At 24.1% G+C, this 17,160-nt stretch overlaps 1 protein-coding gene across 3 annotated transcripts in view; it reads left to right on the top strand.

Moving 5' to 3' along the window:
* LOC132919942 (cationic amino acid transporter 2) overlaps window positions 1-17,160 on the top strand; it is a 90,493-nt gene that overhangs the window by 46,956 nt on the left and 26,377 nt on the right. For all 3 annotated transcript variants that reach the window (XM_060981890.1, XM_060981888.1, XM_060981889.1), the window contains exons 5-6: window positions 7,125-7,330; window positions 16,390-16,561. In XM_060981890.1, coding sequence (XP_060837873.1) covers window positions 7,125-7,330; window positions 16,390-16,561 — 378 coding nt within the window. The remainder of the gene's footprint in view (window positions 1-7,124; window positions 7,331-16,389; window positions 16,562-17,160) is intronic.

Genomic DNA, 17,160 nt, shown 5'->3' with positions numbered 1-17,160 from the left:
ATATCCCGTCTCAGTACAAAAAATATACTGTTGTATAATCAATATATATTGTATAATATATTGTATTAGAAGAATAATAATTCAAACTCGAATTTAAAATAAATTATAGGATACTGTATCGTCAAAACATATGATAGTATAATTATTTTCTTAAATAAGAAAATATATAAGTAACTAAAATAGAATTTGTGTTGTTATTTTGCCATTCACTCAGAAAATTGCCAGAAGTTCAAAAAGTAATAAATGCAAAATTATATTATTAATAGGTATGTGCGTTTCTGTCATCATCGATTTTTATATATAATATTCCATATTAACAACCATCACACAATATTATAATAATGGTTCGAAGCAATGTTTTGAAGCTTGGATAATCGTTGGGCCTAATATTTCTGTGTCATGAACGTCATCACATTGCGATTGAATTTGTGTTAGTTTAATCCGGGTGAATTTAAATATTAAAAACGTTGGTAGTAAAACTTCGCTGCATTGTTGCAAAATGCCTACTATTACATAAATGTAGAGAAATAGAGAGATGTACAATTTTTATCTTTGCAGGGCTGTGGACAATAAATGTGTTGTTTACTATAAAGAATTTTGTTATTAAATTATAATTTGTGGAATGAAATCATTTTTTTCTCTCTAAAATTAGGACTTATAGTTTAACTTCATACACCCAGATATTATATATTATATCAAACGATTAAAAATCAAACATAAAAAGTACATACAGGAAAAAAAAAGTTATTTACTCTGCGTCTAGCATAAAAAGAAAAATCATTTCCGGAGTAAATATTAAAATTAAAATGTACGTAATACGGAATATTTTATTATGTTAGTAAGCTAAAAATAAAAATAAAATCACTATAAATAGATAATTGAGAATAACGAGAGTTTTTTTAATGTAATAATAATAATAAAACGAAGGAAATAAAAATGTACGTGATTCATTAAATTATAAATATGTACATTTATATTTTATAATAACAATCTCTTGTTTCTTATTAAATTCATTTTCAGGGTGGTATTCAATTTGTCACCAAAGAAATATACATTTTTACAAAGATATATGTTGGGCTAATAATTTCAAAAAAAATATCCCAGTTGACATAAAATATTTGTTTATTCATTTAGTATTTTTGCTGTTTTGATAATTTCATTGGATTTCAGTAAATATCATTAAACATATCAGTTTTCATTGCAATTTATAACTTTTTGATGTATGCTTTAAATTAAAAATATTTTAGTAATCAGAATTGTAAATTTTAAGTTGTGTAATAGCTGTTTCAATTTGTCCATTCATTTTTCAATATACCTTCCTAGGCTGCCTACTATAAATCAAAAACCATCTCAAAAATCTTTTATATCTTATATTCTATTTAATTGTAAACTTAAGGCGATTCGATTTTTATTTTCACCATTAAACTGTCATATTTTATTTGTTTAATATTTTAGTTCAACCGAAATGTATATCGTTTCTGCATTAATTTAGTTTTACATTAATTTTAATTACGAGAATGAAAAATGAACACGACATTACACGTTTCTATTGAATACAAAAAAAAGTTGTTTCTGTGTTAAAAAAAAAAAATGTTTTTGTTTATTTTACAAATTTATTTTACACTTCTATTAAATTAAAATGTTTTGAATATATCTATAACTTGTAAACTGCATAATATTTAAAATAATCTTTTTAAGTATTCAGTCTTCGCTATAGGATTAAAAGTAATTTATTTTTAAACAAATCTTATTTGGGAATTGGACTATGCATATTAGTACTTAAAAAAGCTATATGGTCTAAGTACCGTGGTACGTTGGTACATAATCAAAGTCTATTCAAAATAATATTTCATAAGTAAATAAAAAAGAGAAAATATTAATTCAGGATGCATAATCCAATACATATTACATTCATTTTTAAAACTCGATCAAAATTGTGTTTTAATATGTTGAGTTTACATTTATGGGATATACTGTTGGCTTATTATAATGAAGTTTTTTTAACATGTATTCTTACATTTTTGGATAGAACAATGAGAAAAATGTACAAAATATAACAGACTTTTAACAACATTCTAGTACATTTTGAAAATGTTCTGTAAAAAATAAAATCGGAAAACTTACTTGAAATATAACAGTAAAATATATTCGACTGAGCGTTTTGTCATTCAAATGTATGAACAATTGTTCTCAACTTTATTATAACACACACACACACACACATACACACACGAGACAGTAGCTTTCCCGACGTGTAAAGAATATAAGATTTTTTTTCTTCTAACTTTCAAAAAAAATATGTCGTATAAATGTAAGTATACATAATATAATATAGTATATTCGTATATGTATGAAAATATTTATATTATATAACGTTTAAACTGAAACAGATTTTGTACTCGTATATAGTATTACTTATTAATATAATATAAACGTATGAAATTTGTTATTTATTTATTTTTTATTCAGTTTTATAAAATGTTATTATTAGTTGTGTAAATTAGTTGATAATATTATTAAGTATTCTTGACACATAATTTTATAATTGCGTACCTATTTGTATTAATAATAATCAGCTATTTTGAATAATTAGTTTTCACTCAAGCACTCGGGGAAACTTTTAGTCAATCAACTTTAAGTCGATGAAAGCTGAAAATATAAAAATAATAAAATACCTAGTACTTTATTTTTGTTAATTACGTTAAAACAAAATATCAATTATTAATAAGACTTATTAATATATATATATATTATCGTTTTAAAATTTTAAAATTTTTTAATTAGGAATAATAAGTGTGTAATTTTTACATTTTTTTATGATATAATTTACTATTTCACAATACCTATATTATAATTATTGACAGTTTTGTATAAATCGTATAGTAAGTCAATAATTGTTATACATTTTTGATTCGTTATTTGTTAAAACCGATTCATAACATTTAATATACCTTATATATTATGATATTATGAAAATATAACTACTAAAATATATGTAAATTAATATCATGTCATTATTGAAGTTGATTTTGATTACCGTTTAAAATAATCATTATTATATTATTATACTTAGTTCGCCAATAAAGTGTTTGCGCACAAACTAAAACGTGTCGTACATTCGTACGCCGCCGTAACAACCGACCATTCTAATCATCACTACTCACTAGAAGTCGTATTCTCTGGGTTAATAAAGTATAGGAAATATGTATATACATTTATTAAATTACCTACAAAACATCGTTCGAACACATCAAAATATATCGACCATAGAATTATTATTCCGGAAGTAGCGTGAACGAAAAAACTATTATATAATACACACGCACATACACACACACAGGTAATTCGATTATGATGGAAACGTTTCCGCTATAAGCTCAAATGTAATATTTATTAGAATTTTTTTTTTTTTTTTATCATCAATTTACCTCTTAATGCCTAGCACAGACGTACATTTATTTTACTTTTCAAGAAATAAATTAAATTGTTATACTACCTAAATAAATAAAAAACTTAAAATTAAACACATATAGAGATTTCTATAATATTATGCACTACAACCAAGCGCAGGCGTATACAGGAATTTTCTTAAGGGATGTATTGCCTCTCACATACACATATATTCAATTATAATTTAATTACATTTTATAATACATTTAAAACGTTATTTCATTAGTAGGTACTCGTATAATAGTATTAAGACACACAACTATGGTGGAAGAGGGTGTTGTATACCTGTAGAAAACCTCCCCCTGTACCTATAGGTACGTGTCACTGCGACTACTACCCGTAGGGTTAGGTTAGGACCATATTGGCTTTCTTTTCTACCGAGATTATATTTAATTATTTATACGTCATAAACAACGTTTTGAACGTAAAAAAAACATCAATCGTGAACTCATAATTAAATTATGTTTATTCGAAAAGAACGTGACTAGAATTTTAATTCTGGTATATTTTATTTTTCAGCATTAACGAATGTGTTTTAATTCTTAAAAGGATAACTATAATATTAACATTATGAATTTTCATATTTTCGTCTTGATTTTTTTCGCTCATTGAAATCGGAGTTAGTGAATGATATCAAGACATAAAAACAGCTAGAACGGCAATCTCCAATTTGTATTGAATTATAATATTTTATGGTGTACATTTTATTACGACAATGATATTATACTTGATTTAATTTCTTTTCTTTTTTTATATTTCATGAATACTATTTTTTACTACATTTCCCAAGTAGTATATGATTTCTGTAACAAAACATTATTCGCTATAATACTTTTAATTAGTATAAAATATAATGAAATTATATCGCCATGTATATTATTATATTATAACAGGGTTAAAGCCCAAAGATATTCACACATTTAACTATCTTTGTGCACGTTAAACAGACCGAGTATAAAAATAGGAATATAATAAAAACAATTTTTTGCTTATAAATTCGTACGTTAGAATTTGTCATTTTATTAGGTACGTATTATTAAATCAAATAAGAATCGAAACAGGGATTGTTAGAACTTGTATACGGAACAAAAATTTATTTTTAAATTATTTGTTACGTAACAACATTGCCAATCGAGTACATCGTCCCTGAGGAGTCGGATGTACCAAATCTATAATATAAGTTTTGATTTTCACATCTGAAAACTTCCGGGTAATTAATTCCGGCATGGTGTACGTTTCATTTATTTTATCTTGTATATTGTTGGCTGCTGGAATACAGAATTTTCATATGATATATTTTTAAGAACATCATCTCCAAATAAAATCGTACATTTTAGAAGTTATTTTAAAGTCGTTGAATTTATAGTATTTTTAAATGTATACTAATGCTGATCTCTGTCCTTAACATTTTTCTGTAAACACATTACCTATTGTTTAGTAAAGTGTTCTTTATTTAATTTGAAAAGAATAATATCTATTTAAAATTTAGTACCAATGAAGAAAGTTTGAATTCATTGGCCATAGACTATTTTCCAATATTATAAGCAGATAATAATATGATGAGCATTAACTATTTACTAATTCACTAATAAACAGGTACTTTAATGTTTAATTTTTTTTTATTCGACAGTGCACTGATAAAATTAGTTATACGAATTTTGAGGTTACTGAGAAATATTTTTATTTTTTGAGAAATTATCATTGTAATGATTTTTGACAACCATATCTCGCCAAACACGTTTATCATGAATCATGATTATACAGAATAAAATATAGTATAAGTATATATTTTACTGGCATATGATTTATATGACATCAATGTATAACCCAGTATTGATTAAGTAATTTTGGAGAGATTTTTTCAGAAGAATTATTGTGGATCGCTAAAAAGCTCGTTAAGCTAGATTTAGATTAAATTATCCGGGATTTTAGTCGTTTACAAAAAATAATTTAATTCGTCACACAAACATAATCGTTGCTTTTACAGTATTATCTCGGTAGCTAGGATCAAATGGATGTTAAAATTGGAAAATCTTAATCCAATATAATTGAAATTTACTTTTTCTATTTTTCATCGTCATTGTAATCATTGGCGAAAAAAAAGATACATTAACAGCGTTAAAATAATTTTGTCTCTAATGGCGCGTTTAACAAGATTAGAAAACTATTTTTAGAATTTATAGTTGGTATTTATTTTTTAAATTATAAACTCAAAGTTGTGGCTCTTCGAGCTTAAGTATTAATTTCTTTAATTTATAAATTGTAATTATTACGCATTTTATAGGTATTATAAAAATATTTTTATAACTAACTTAATAATTAGATAAAATCATATACTTATTAACCCTACACTGCATGAATTAATTTTTATGGTGAAACTCAGTTAAAAAAAATTATTTTTAGTTGTAAATAATGTTAATGAGCATCAAAAAAATACTTTTTTAAAATTATCTTTGAATTTAATGTAATTATTTGGGTCTAATTGTATGTTATTATTAGGTTTATGCGTAATGTGTACATTCAACTAGGTACTTTCAAAAAATGATTTTTAAAGATCAAATATTTTATGCATCGCCTACAGCTTACATTATACATTAACACATAAATATTGCTATTAAAATAATTTATTTACTTACTATAATAATACGGTAGATTAAATTCACATTTAACAAAAAAATTTTACATTTAAAAATTAAATTGTGTGTATTAAATACAAACAAAATTTCAACTACGTGAAAAAATACTTTTATTAAATCTTTAAATATTAGCTATAAAAATAGAACATTTTATACATTTTTATCTACAACATTTACATTAAATTAATTAATAATTATCATGCTTTTTGGCTTAACAACAATTTTTTTTATCCATAGTTATAGAAAAAAAATATAGAAATAGTTCAAAAAGAAAATTATACCATGAATATAAAATGATAATATAAAAATTTTAAAGTAATATCAAGTATTTAAAGTTATTTGTTTTTGAGTCATCAAAAAACTAAAATTGATTTTAATAAATATTGAATTTTGTGTCAAAATTCTCATTTTTTCTTAATTTTATTTTTTGGTTATTTTGAAAATGATTGGAATTTTTTTACTTTTAACTTCTCAATGTACCAACTAAATTCAAATTGATATTATAAATCACCCTCAAAGTTGAAAATTAAAACATTTTTACCCTAAAAGGCTAATCATAGATAAAAAAAAAAACACATTATTTTAAAATTAATATATTCATCGGAGCGCTCAGTATCTAAAATATATGTAAGAATTTTTGCATACATTTTAGTAAGCTCTGATCTTAAAATAAACATTATATTAATTATTATATAAAATATAATTTTTACTGTACTTTTTTTTTTAATTCCCTTCATTTAATACCTTTTCGTAGATAATTGAATTATGTTTATACTTTTGACACGAAACTTAGGTGTTCCCCTACAACGAAAACAATCAATATATCATTAATATTATAAAACATGTATTTTATTTTTAAATAAGGCATTATACGTGTCCATGAGAAATCCGTCACTACGAGTATATTGTTACAAACCTCGTGGAGGGGTTTCCTTATTTTGCAATATTATGTATGCCTATAGACAAAATGTTTATGACAACATTGACCACACAGGTGAAATAAATTATTAGTTTAACATAATATTTATCGTGTTGCAGGAAAACCAGATATCCTGGCCGCAGGCATTACTCTGTTGATGATGGTGCTTCTCGCAGCTGGCGTTAAAAAAAGTTTGATATTTAACCATCTGATGAACGTCATCAACTTAGGCGCGTGGGTTTTTCTCATGGGCGCTGGATTGTTCTACGTCAATCTTGATAATTGGACCAAGAATGATGGGTTTTTGCCGAACGGCTGGGGCGGGGTAAGTTCGTCAAACTGTTTCTAGAAATGCGTTTATGTATTATATTACAATAATTAATAACAATATAGACGTAGTCGAATCAGTATTATTATTATTATTATTATTATCATCAATATTATCATAAAAGCATTGCGTCGTCAAACAAACCATTAGTTGGGTTAAACTACCTATCGGTAAATTACATTGATGTTTTCGCATAAAATAATTTGGTTATAAGACTTGGCGTTTCACTATGTTCCACGCGATTATTGAACGTATTATACGCGTAAACATCGTGTACCAAAAGTCAATATCGATGGTGCGGCAAGATGATAATATTTCAAATCCACGACGGTATATTTTTGTTCGTTTTTTCATTTACCAGCCATTTTTGTGTTAAACGCACCTGATAAAAATATTAGTGTCCATAATAATATGTATAATATAACACGGAAACGGTGAAATGCAGGTGTTAACAGACAATGGTCGCTTATTATTATTTTTACGTAGTCACATTTTAAGTAAAAAATCAATATTTATATAAATATTGTCATGCACGTCACGGATTTTATTTGATCACCATAGGTGTCGTTTGAATTTTGAAATTATTATAAACATTTGCAGCGGTTGGCTTAAAAGTTTACTCGAAAACACTTAAGGGTTTATGTAAAATGTAATGAGATACGCAATTCTCTATAATGTATAGATGTTTAGTAAAATGTATTTTTTTTTTAAATAATTTATCGGAGTTATTTTTTACGGTACCTACCTACATATTTTTTATGTAAAACAGCACTTGAAACTCTTCTGAATAAATTTGGTTAAAACACAAATAAATTAAAAAATGTGTTTAAAAAAGCATTTTTGAACGTGTTTGATCAAACGGGGTGTAAATTTAAGATGATATTGAAATAAAGTTGGCCTTAAGTTACAGACGTGAATATCCCGCGTACCTTTTATTATATGTAGATACGCTTGTCCTTGTTCCCCAATGTTCGAATAATCCTTTGATAATCCTTTCACACTTTGCGTATGTAAATCATAGATTTATCATGGCCGGTAGATCATTTTGTGTGCATTTGCATATTTTCATTAGTTGATTAAAAAAGTATACCTATAACCTAATTAATTTGTTTTTTTTTTAACTAGGTATACAATTTTTACGATTTTGATATTTTAAAGGAACGGATTAGATTTACTTTTATTTTTGTAATAATAGTACTTGAATACTAGAATATATTAAGTACTTTAAATTAATAATATGAGATTAGAGAAACGTTGAAATAGGTTCCAAGTATTTTTTTTTTATATTAGTTTCAATAAAAACTACTAAAATACAATCAACATAAATTATTGCAGCAATTGTTTTATTTTTTACAAATCTTACCTTTCTTCGCAGATAAGTATATATTAAATTGTCTCTCTTATATACACCTTAATCGGTATTTTAACGTTTTAAATGATTTTCAATGTAATAAGTAATGACTGATGGATGAAGTCTATATGTCTGTTAGGCTTAATCAATATGTCTCACGCTTTGGATACATTTGACGTATGAACCAACAAAAGTCGTACGATAACCGCGACGAGTTAAATGGCCTCTCAATCACTTTGAAAGACAAGAAGGAGCTGTCAACGATAGTACAAATTCAATTTTACTGTGCGATATTTTTCAGTGTAAATAACTCAAACTGCATAGGAAGTATTACACGTAATATAATATAAATATACAAACGAAAATAAAATAAATACCCTTATATATTGCGTCAATAGATTGTATTTGTTTTAAACACACATTTCGAATAAGCAACAACAATAAATATAATACTGAAATAATATAACATAATATAATTATACTTAATCAAAATCCCTGTGGTCATAAAATAAATAATTTAGTTTATAGAAAGCTATAATATTTATAACTGATAATACATTTTTTAACATTTATTTTTATTCAAATATTGTGATGATTGTTTATCGTTTTGATTATTTTTAATATGTTAAGTTTGATATAAACTTTTTATCATAATATCATCGTTGTCTATAACACATTATTAATCGTTCATCTGGTATAATGCGTACAGTAACTTATAAGTTATAAATCAATGGATAACTGTTGAGTTTCGTTTAGGACATCGACCAAACGAATTGCACACATTCGAATAGCATTGTATTGTTATAAATAACTCGTATTATAAAATAAAAAATGAATTTTCGTTTTTCCCATAAATGAGGATAGTGAAAGCGAATGGCAATAAATAGTTCTAGTATATGGGCAGTAACCGGTCTAATAACACTGCCGAGAATAGTCACCTCGCCTTTACGACTACGTCTTCAGTTCGGTTGATTACGACCTCCTTTTCTATCCTTTTTTTTATTGATCCTTCAGTAACTTCACTGCAATCTCGTCCGTGTTAACAAAACCCATTTTAACATCTTGAAATACCTTTGGTGCTCTTGTACTAGGAACTATAAAATTATATAGATATATAACTACAATTTAAGCGTAACAGTAAGTAGATATCAAATTATTATTAAAAACATGGCAGTTTTTTTTTTTATTGAACCTGATCGAATTTAAGGTATATCTTATAGATTTTTATAAGAAAAAAGAACATAATACTTATTTGTAAATAAGTAAATAAATTCTTTTAGAAGTTTTTATTTTAAATATATTTTCTACATCTATATATTATATTATGAGTTGGTAATTAATAATAAATTAGTTATACGCATAACAACATAATAAGAATAAATATGATATTATTATGTTAAATAGCCAATTAAGTTATTCCAGAACTTTCAATATTACCATACAATAAATAATATATTGAAAGGAAAAAACAAAATACATTTTTAAGAATAATGTTTGTGGCTTAAAATAAGTTAAACGATCTCTTACAATGTGGGGTTAACTTTGAAATTGATTTGACACAATTAAGGAATAATATATTATATAAAATCAAAATGTTGTAGTACATTTTTTTACTTAAAGTTTTATGATCCAAAGGGATTTAATTTTGATTGGAGATATCAGAAAGATTTACTTGCTAATACGCAAAGGGCACGCTTCATTTATGTAACTCGTCGTTAAATATTTTGTTTAAATACCTTCGATATTATCAGAGCTTAATTAAATATTAGACATAACATACAATAGTCTCAATTGAAATTTTTTTGAAGGTACTAAATATTTTTATAAATTATATTAATCAAAGCATTATATTCATGGATTCTTAATGAAGAATGAATGCGGTAAATTTACAATAAAGTGTAATTTTTTTTATAATAAAAAAAAATACTTAAGCATATATTAGTGACTTACTCAAGATGAACCACACCCAACATTTAATGTATCAGAGTAATAACCTATTTTTACCTTTTTTAAATTTTTTTTGTTTAATATTTAATTTGATAACTATTATAATAATAAGTTGAGTAACATTAATTTTACTATGTGGCATCTTATGCACACATAATAATAAAATAATAACTTATTAAAATTTTAAAATTCAGTTTTTACATTAGTTTTGTCATTCTATAATATGTGGCTATAAAACAAATATAAAGTACGTCTACTTTACTCTAAACATTTCCATAAACTTAAGATTATTTAAGATTACTTTTAATGAAAAAAAATTAATTTATATATGTATACTGATTTATTTGTAGCATATTAAAATTAATAATATTAAAAAAAATATAATGTGTATAATGACATATTATTAATAAAAAAAATAACATTTAGGCACGTGTTCCTTTATTCAGATGGGATATGATAAATAATATGACAAGCTTTAAATTCTAGACCATTGAAGAACATTCCAACTAAAATTGAATAAATAGTGAGATGTTAAGACATTTTGGGGTATTTCAAGATTAGGTTAGGTTAATTGGGTAACCTATTTCAATGAAGATAATACAATTGTGTTTGATTAAAACGAATTTGATAATTTCCGTTATCCATTACTAAAAAACGAAGTTATTTAAAATGCAAGTTTAAAGTCAAAGAGAACAATTTGACAATATACCACGATAAAATATTTTTAAAGGTAAATTTGTAGCTTTATAATTGGATTTATTTTTTATACAGTAAGATAAAAAAATATCAAACAATTTAATATTCTCGTTAGTATTCTTGATACGAGTATAATTTAATAGTATTGTAGTAATATTATATTAACATGTGGCTTGATTGCTATAGCAAAAGTTTACAAACGAAACAAGTAAAGACTAAAAACGCTGTATTGAACCCCTAATGTACAATTTCAAAACAAATATAATAACATAATAATATTTAAAGAAATGTAATATGTATAATGACATATTATTATATCAAATTCTTTGAGTTATAATAGAGTCAACAACGGTACCTACCTATTTGGTTATGAATCGATAATTTTCAACTTGCGAATACACAAATTATAGGTACTCGTATACATTTTAAAAATGTAAAAAAACATTTTAGTTTGTTCACGCTTACAAAAAATATATTGATATAATGATATAATAAATGTAATAGTGTATAAGACATAAAAATATATATTATGGTAGATAGATTACAATTTATTGCAATTTTTATTGCAGTAAAAAATATACTTCTGTGATAAATTAAGTTTATGATTTAATGAGTAAATTTATTTAGAAATTCTGAAAACTATGATTTATTTTAGTGAGTGTAGAATAAGAGCTATGTCGAAATCGGATAATATAGTTGATAGGTAATAATTATACTATTTAATAATGTAGTACGCCTTTTTGAAAAATTCAATATATTCAAAATATTGATACAATTGTGAGGAATAATTTCAAAAATTAATATTATAGTAAAGCAGCAAAATGACAAGTATTGATAGAGGTGTAACTGGTGTAAGTATTAATAAACATATTTACAAGTAAATAAACTATCGATGTACATATCATAAAAGTGACAACCTATCAGTATTAATGGAAATTGTTCGACGTGCTCTTTCAAATCATGAAATTTAAAACGAATTCATAAAAGATAAATTTGTTATTTATCCAAACCTTTAAAAGGCTAAATAAATAGTAGTGTACGAATAAGAGAATTGAGGATTTTTTTTCACGTACTAATAGTTTATGAAATATGACGACAAAATAAATTAATGATATCTTCACCTTTATCAACTAATCAGTTATGTATAAGATCAGAAAATCGTTATAATTTTATTTATAAATTATAATCAAAAAATGTATGTTTTTCTTTTTTAGTTATAAATGTTGGAGCTATTTTGATATTATTATTTAAAAAGGTCAGTCATTTTTTTTTCTGTACACAAAACGGAAATTGAAGAAAAGTATAGTATATAAGGAGAATTTAATGTATGGATTTTAAAAATTTAAAATAGTTTATTTTTTTTTACTAAAACTGTTATATCTACTATTACAAGATCAAACATTTGGTTATGTTTTTATGTTTTAAAATACGATGGACATGGAATGAGGTTAGTATGAGTATTTTGATTTGAAATGATGTAACGAATTCGTTTTTGATTTATGGTCTGTAAGACAATTAATCTTAAAACAATATTAATAGTTAAATGTGGTTCAACTTTAGATTTATGACGTACCTAAAAGCTTATTTAAAAAAAATATTGTAAATTGTACATGACTACACGAAAACACGCTAATGCGGTCGGACGAAGAGTATTGCTGGACGATTTAAAATTATGTTTATCTAAAAGTCAATAATAACATTATCGTATAATCATTATACTATAATGTATATACGCGTTTTGATCTCAGAGAACTATATTAATGATTTAACGGCAATGCAAAATATAATTTATATAATATTATGTATACAGTAATATGAATGGTGAACATATATTGAATCTGAAGTGGAAGAAATATAATATATCCTGCTATCTTTAGTGGCATTTATTATTGTTTAAATTAATTAATCGGTACAGCTAGTTGTATTCGGTAAATTTAATAACAAAACCATAATATTTCATTAATCATTTTTCCCGCCGATAACGTTATTACCTTATAACGGAGTAGTTTTGTTCATTTTCAATCAGAGATTATCCGTAATGATAATAGACACTATACTTTTAACAATAATTAAACTGATGAGATAGTGTATATTACAAAATATGAGGTCATCAACTTTCTTTTAATAATTTCTCAGATTGGTATTATATACCTACTTAACCATGATTATTATTATATTTAATTTAATTTAAAATTATTTTATTTGTTTATAACAATATAATATTCCAAATTATAAAGTCCGCAACCAGGTTATTTATTAAGATGTTGTACCTTTTTAAAAAAAAAAAACGAATAAAATAAAATTACGATAATTAACATTGGGTAATGGATTTAAACACAATATACACGCTTAAATCAAGCTTACAAATTTAATGTCAGGTTGTTCAGAAATTTAATAATTTAATGTCTCGTTAAAATTTAATGGACCAATCGTGGTTACTGTTTGACGTTAAGAACATGTTAAATATTTGAGTATCTATTAAATTCTAATGGACGTTTGTCCAGCCCAGTATGAGTTTATAGAGAATGATAAAAGTAGGTAGGTAACCACGATGTCAGGTTAGTAGATACAAGTAGCTTATAATAATATTATTATGTATATAATATAAGTTCTATAATCAATAATTTTTTTTATAATTATTACTATTTTAACATTAAAAAAAAAAAAAAAAATCAAAGGAGTATAATTAAAAATCTAACTTTTCAATAAGTAGGTATCTACATTAAAATAGAAATTCATAAAGAAAAAAATGTTTTTTTATTTTAATAAAATTTGTTTAGCTTCAATAGCAACGTTTTATTTATGCTCAAAAATGAATATGAATATTACAGTATAATCTCACTAAACAAGCTCGCTATAATAGTTAATTCAGCATTAATATAACCTTGTAATACTAATAATCAGCTAGAGCTTAGAATTATATATTTATATGCACTCCAATTTGAAATACAATGACATATTTTCATTCATATACACCAAAAGAATTTTAACTATGCACTATAATATACAATTATTATTATTATTTTATTTTTTTTTTTTTTGTATAAAATATGCATTTATATGAGAATAGACATTAAAAAAATGCAAAAAATTTTAATAATACGCATTCTTTTTTACTTCTACTACTATTTGTATATACAGTAAAAATTATTGTTAAATGTATAGTATAGCTCAAAATATAGAAATTAGAAAGCAATTGTGAAGGGGGAGGGTGTGAAAAGGTTCTTTCTATCATTAAATAAGATTTATTATTTAATTTTTTTTTTTTGTTTCTAAATACAATTGATTTAAAACATAAGAATATTTTAAATATAAATTATAATTCTTTGAATTTGAGTTATAATATATTATACGAATTTGTGTCAAATCAGATTTTGGATATACAGCTTTCTAAGAAATATGCAAAACCATGAACTTCCAAGTGTCGCTAAAAATAACGAAAATATCTACCTTTATATTATATAGATATACACTATAATATATTGTCATGTTTAATTTTAACTTTTTTTATTTCAAGCATAGTGCATAAATTACATCGAAATCACGATTATATTGATTTTTTCAGAATATATTATACTTTCGAACCACAACCGTGTATAGAATAAAGTGGTTTGTCATTAAATTTTAAAACAACCTTATTAGCTGGTCAGCTAGTGTAGCTTAAATCTCATATATGTTCGATCACGCTTTCTTTTACATTTCTAAACACTTAAATACCGAAGCGTATATTATAATTTCCCAAATGTGGAATAAGTTAAAAAAATATATTTAAGTATTGAAGTAGAGGATTCAAATTTAAAGAGTAGAAATTAAATTGACTAAATAATATTCTAATGCTATTATTTTATACATCATATTTTAGAACAAGATAGTAAATACAGGGAAACATTACTAATTATTAATTATCATAGTAGAAAAAAATAGGAGAAGAATCAAATTTATATTATATTATATAATACAAAATATGTTTGCTATACCTATATTTTATGTATTTTTTTTAAACATAATTCCTTCTTTAGGAGATCTGTATAAAAGTTGAACAATAAGCTTAATTGATAATTTTAAGTACACACAGGAAACACAGGGTGAAGAAACCTCTTAGTAGAGGTACTTAGTCAATAAATAGTTAATATTATAGCTAGCTTATGTACTTGAAATTACATTTTTTTTTTTTACATCATTTTACATAACAGCTAATGAATTTATATTTCATGTGAGGAGGTCACGATACCGCTGTATTTTTAATCTTTTTGGGGGATTACCAGGTATGGATATAGATGTGAGTTGAGAAATAATATTTTATGTATAAAATTAATATATTTAATTTTTAATGTTTTCATTTATCAGAAAAATAATTAATTAAGTAGAATTGGTCGGTTGTTGAATACATTATTATTACTCGGTTTTTTAAAAAAAAAAAAATTAGAAATAAAACAATTCCATTAAGTATATTTTTCTTACATAATCATTTAAAAAGAAACGATATAAAATAAATATGATAAAACAATCACAAATGTGTGAAACGTATCTTTTAACCAAGGTATTTCGGGATTGTAGACGCGTATGATAAATTGACAAATCCGTATAATAAGAGAAACAATTCTTAAGGAATGCGAAAACATGTTTTAAAAAATAAGAAAAAAATATATAATAGCTTATACAATAAGAGACATTGCTAATATAATAAATTCACTAGTCTACAAGATTTCTAAAATTTAATAATAATAGCTTATACATTTAATAATCAAAAAAACATTTGATAAATTAATAATATTATAAAGTTAACATTTATTTTCAAGTGCTTAACATTAATATTTGACTCAATGATTATTTAATACAAATACAACTAACATATTTAAAAATATATCAAACCTTAGTAATATTTCTATGATTGGTTAGGTTAATTTTCAAAAAATTATATAAGCATGCATATTGCATATTATATAATATTATATTGTGCAAATGTTACGCGAGTATAATGAGGTTACAACGATTCATAACTAATCAAAATATTGTTTTTAAAGTATTTTATTTAATGTACATTTATTTTGTTTTTATTTAGGTATTTAAAGGGGCAGCAACTTGTTTTTACGCTTTTATTGGATTTGACATCATCGCTACAACTGGTGAAGAAGCTCATAACCCAAAAAAATCTATTCCACTGGCTATTATGGCTAGTTTGGTTATTATACTTGTAGCGTATGTAAGCTCTTCAATAATGCTTACACTTATAGGTAAGTAATTAATGATATTATTTGTGTAAATAACACAGAAACTCACACAGCCATTTATAAATAATTCCATTCGTACTCTTAGAATATCTCGAGTAAATATCGAAATTAAAAAACAATTAAAATAATATTAAATGCCTAAGTTTATAAGCCTTAATACAGTTTAGGAAAACAATTAAAATTCATTTTTATGGTATTTAAAAAAAATACATTTAAAAATTTTAAATTAAACCATTAGGAAGATATTTATACATATATTATTTAAGTAGAGATTGGTGTATAATTTATTGTTTTGAGCTGTATAACTGTATTAAAACAGGTTACTTTATTTTACTACAAATTATTTAAAAACAAAGGTGAATTAAAAAAAAAAAAACATAGATAAATTTCAATAATTTAGAATAATGGTTGTTTTTTGTCGTAAGTTTTCAATATAGTTCAACATTATTATAATTTAATTTATTTTGTATCTATATTATAGCAATATAATCTTTATAATATAATAATTAATATATTATATGCCTGGTAAATACCAAATAAAAATGAATTTTATAACTATTTATTTTAGAAAACATAATATTTGAGAAAATATTATGTTGTTC

This window comes from Rhopalosiphum padi, chromosome 2 (assembly GCF_020882245.1).
Source record: "Rhopalosiphum padi isolate XX-2018 chromosome 2, ASM2088224v1, whole genome shotgun sequence".
NCBI classification, from domain to species: Eukaryota; Metazoa; Arthropoda; class Insecta; order Hemiptera; family Aphididae; genus Rhopalosiphum; species Rhopalosiphum padi.
Note: the sequence above shows the minus strand (reverse complement) of the source record. Positions and strands in the feature narration are given on the sequence as shown.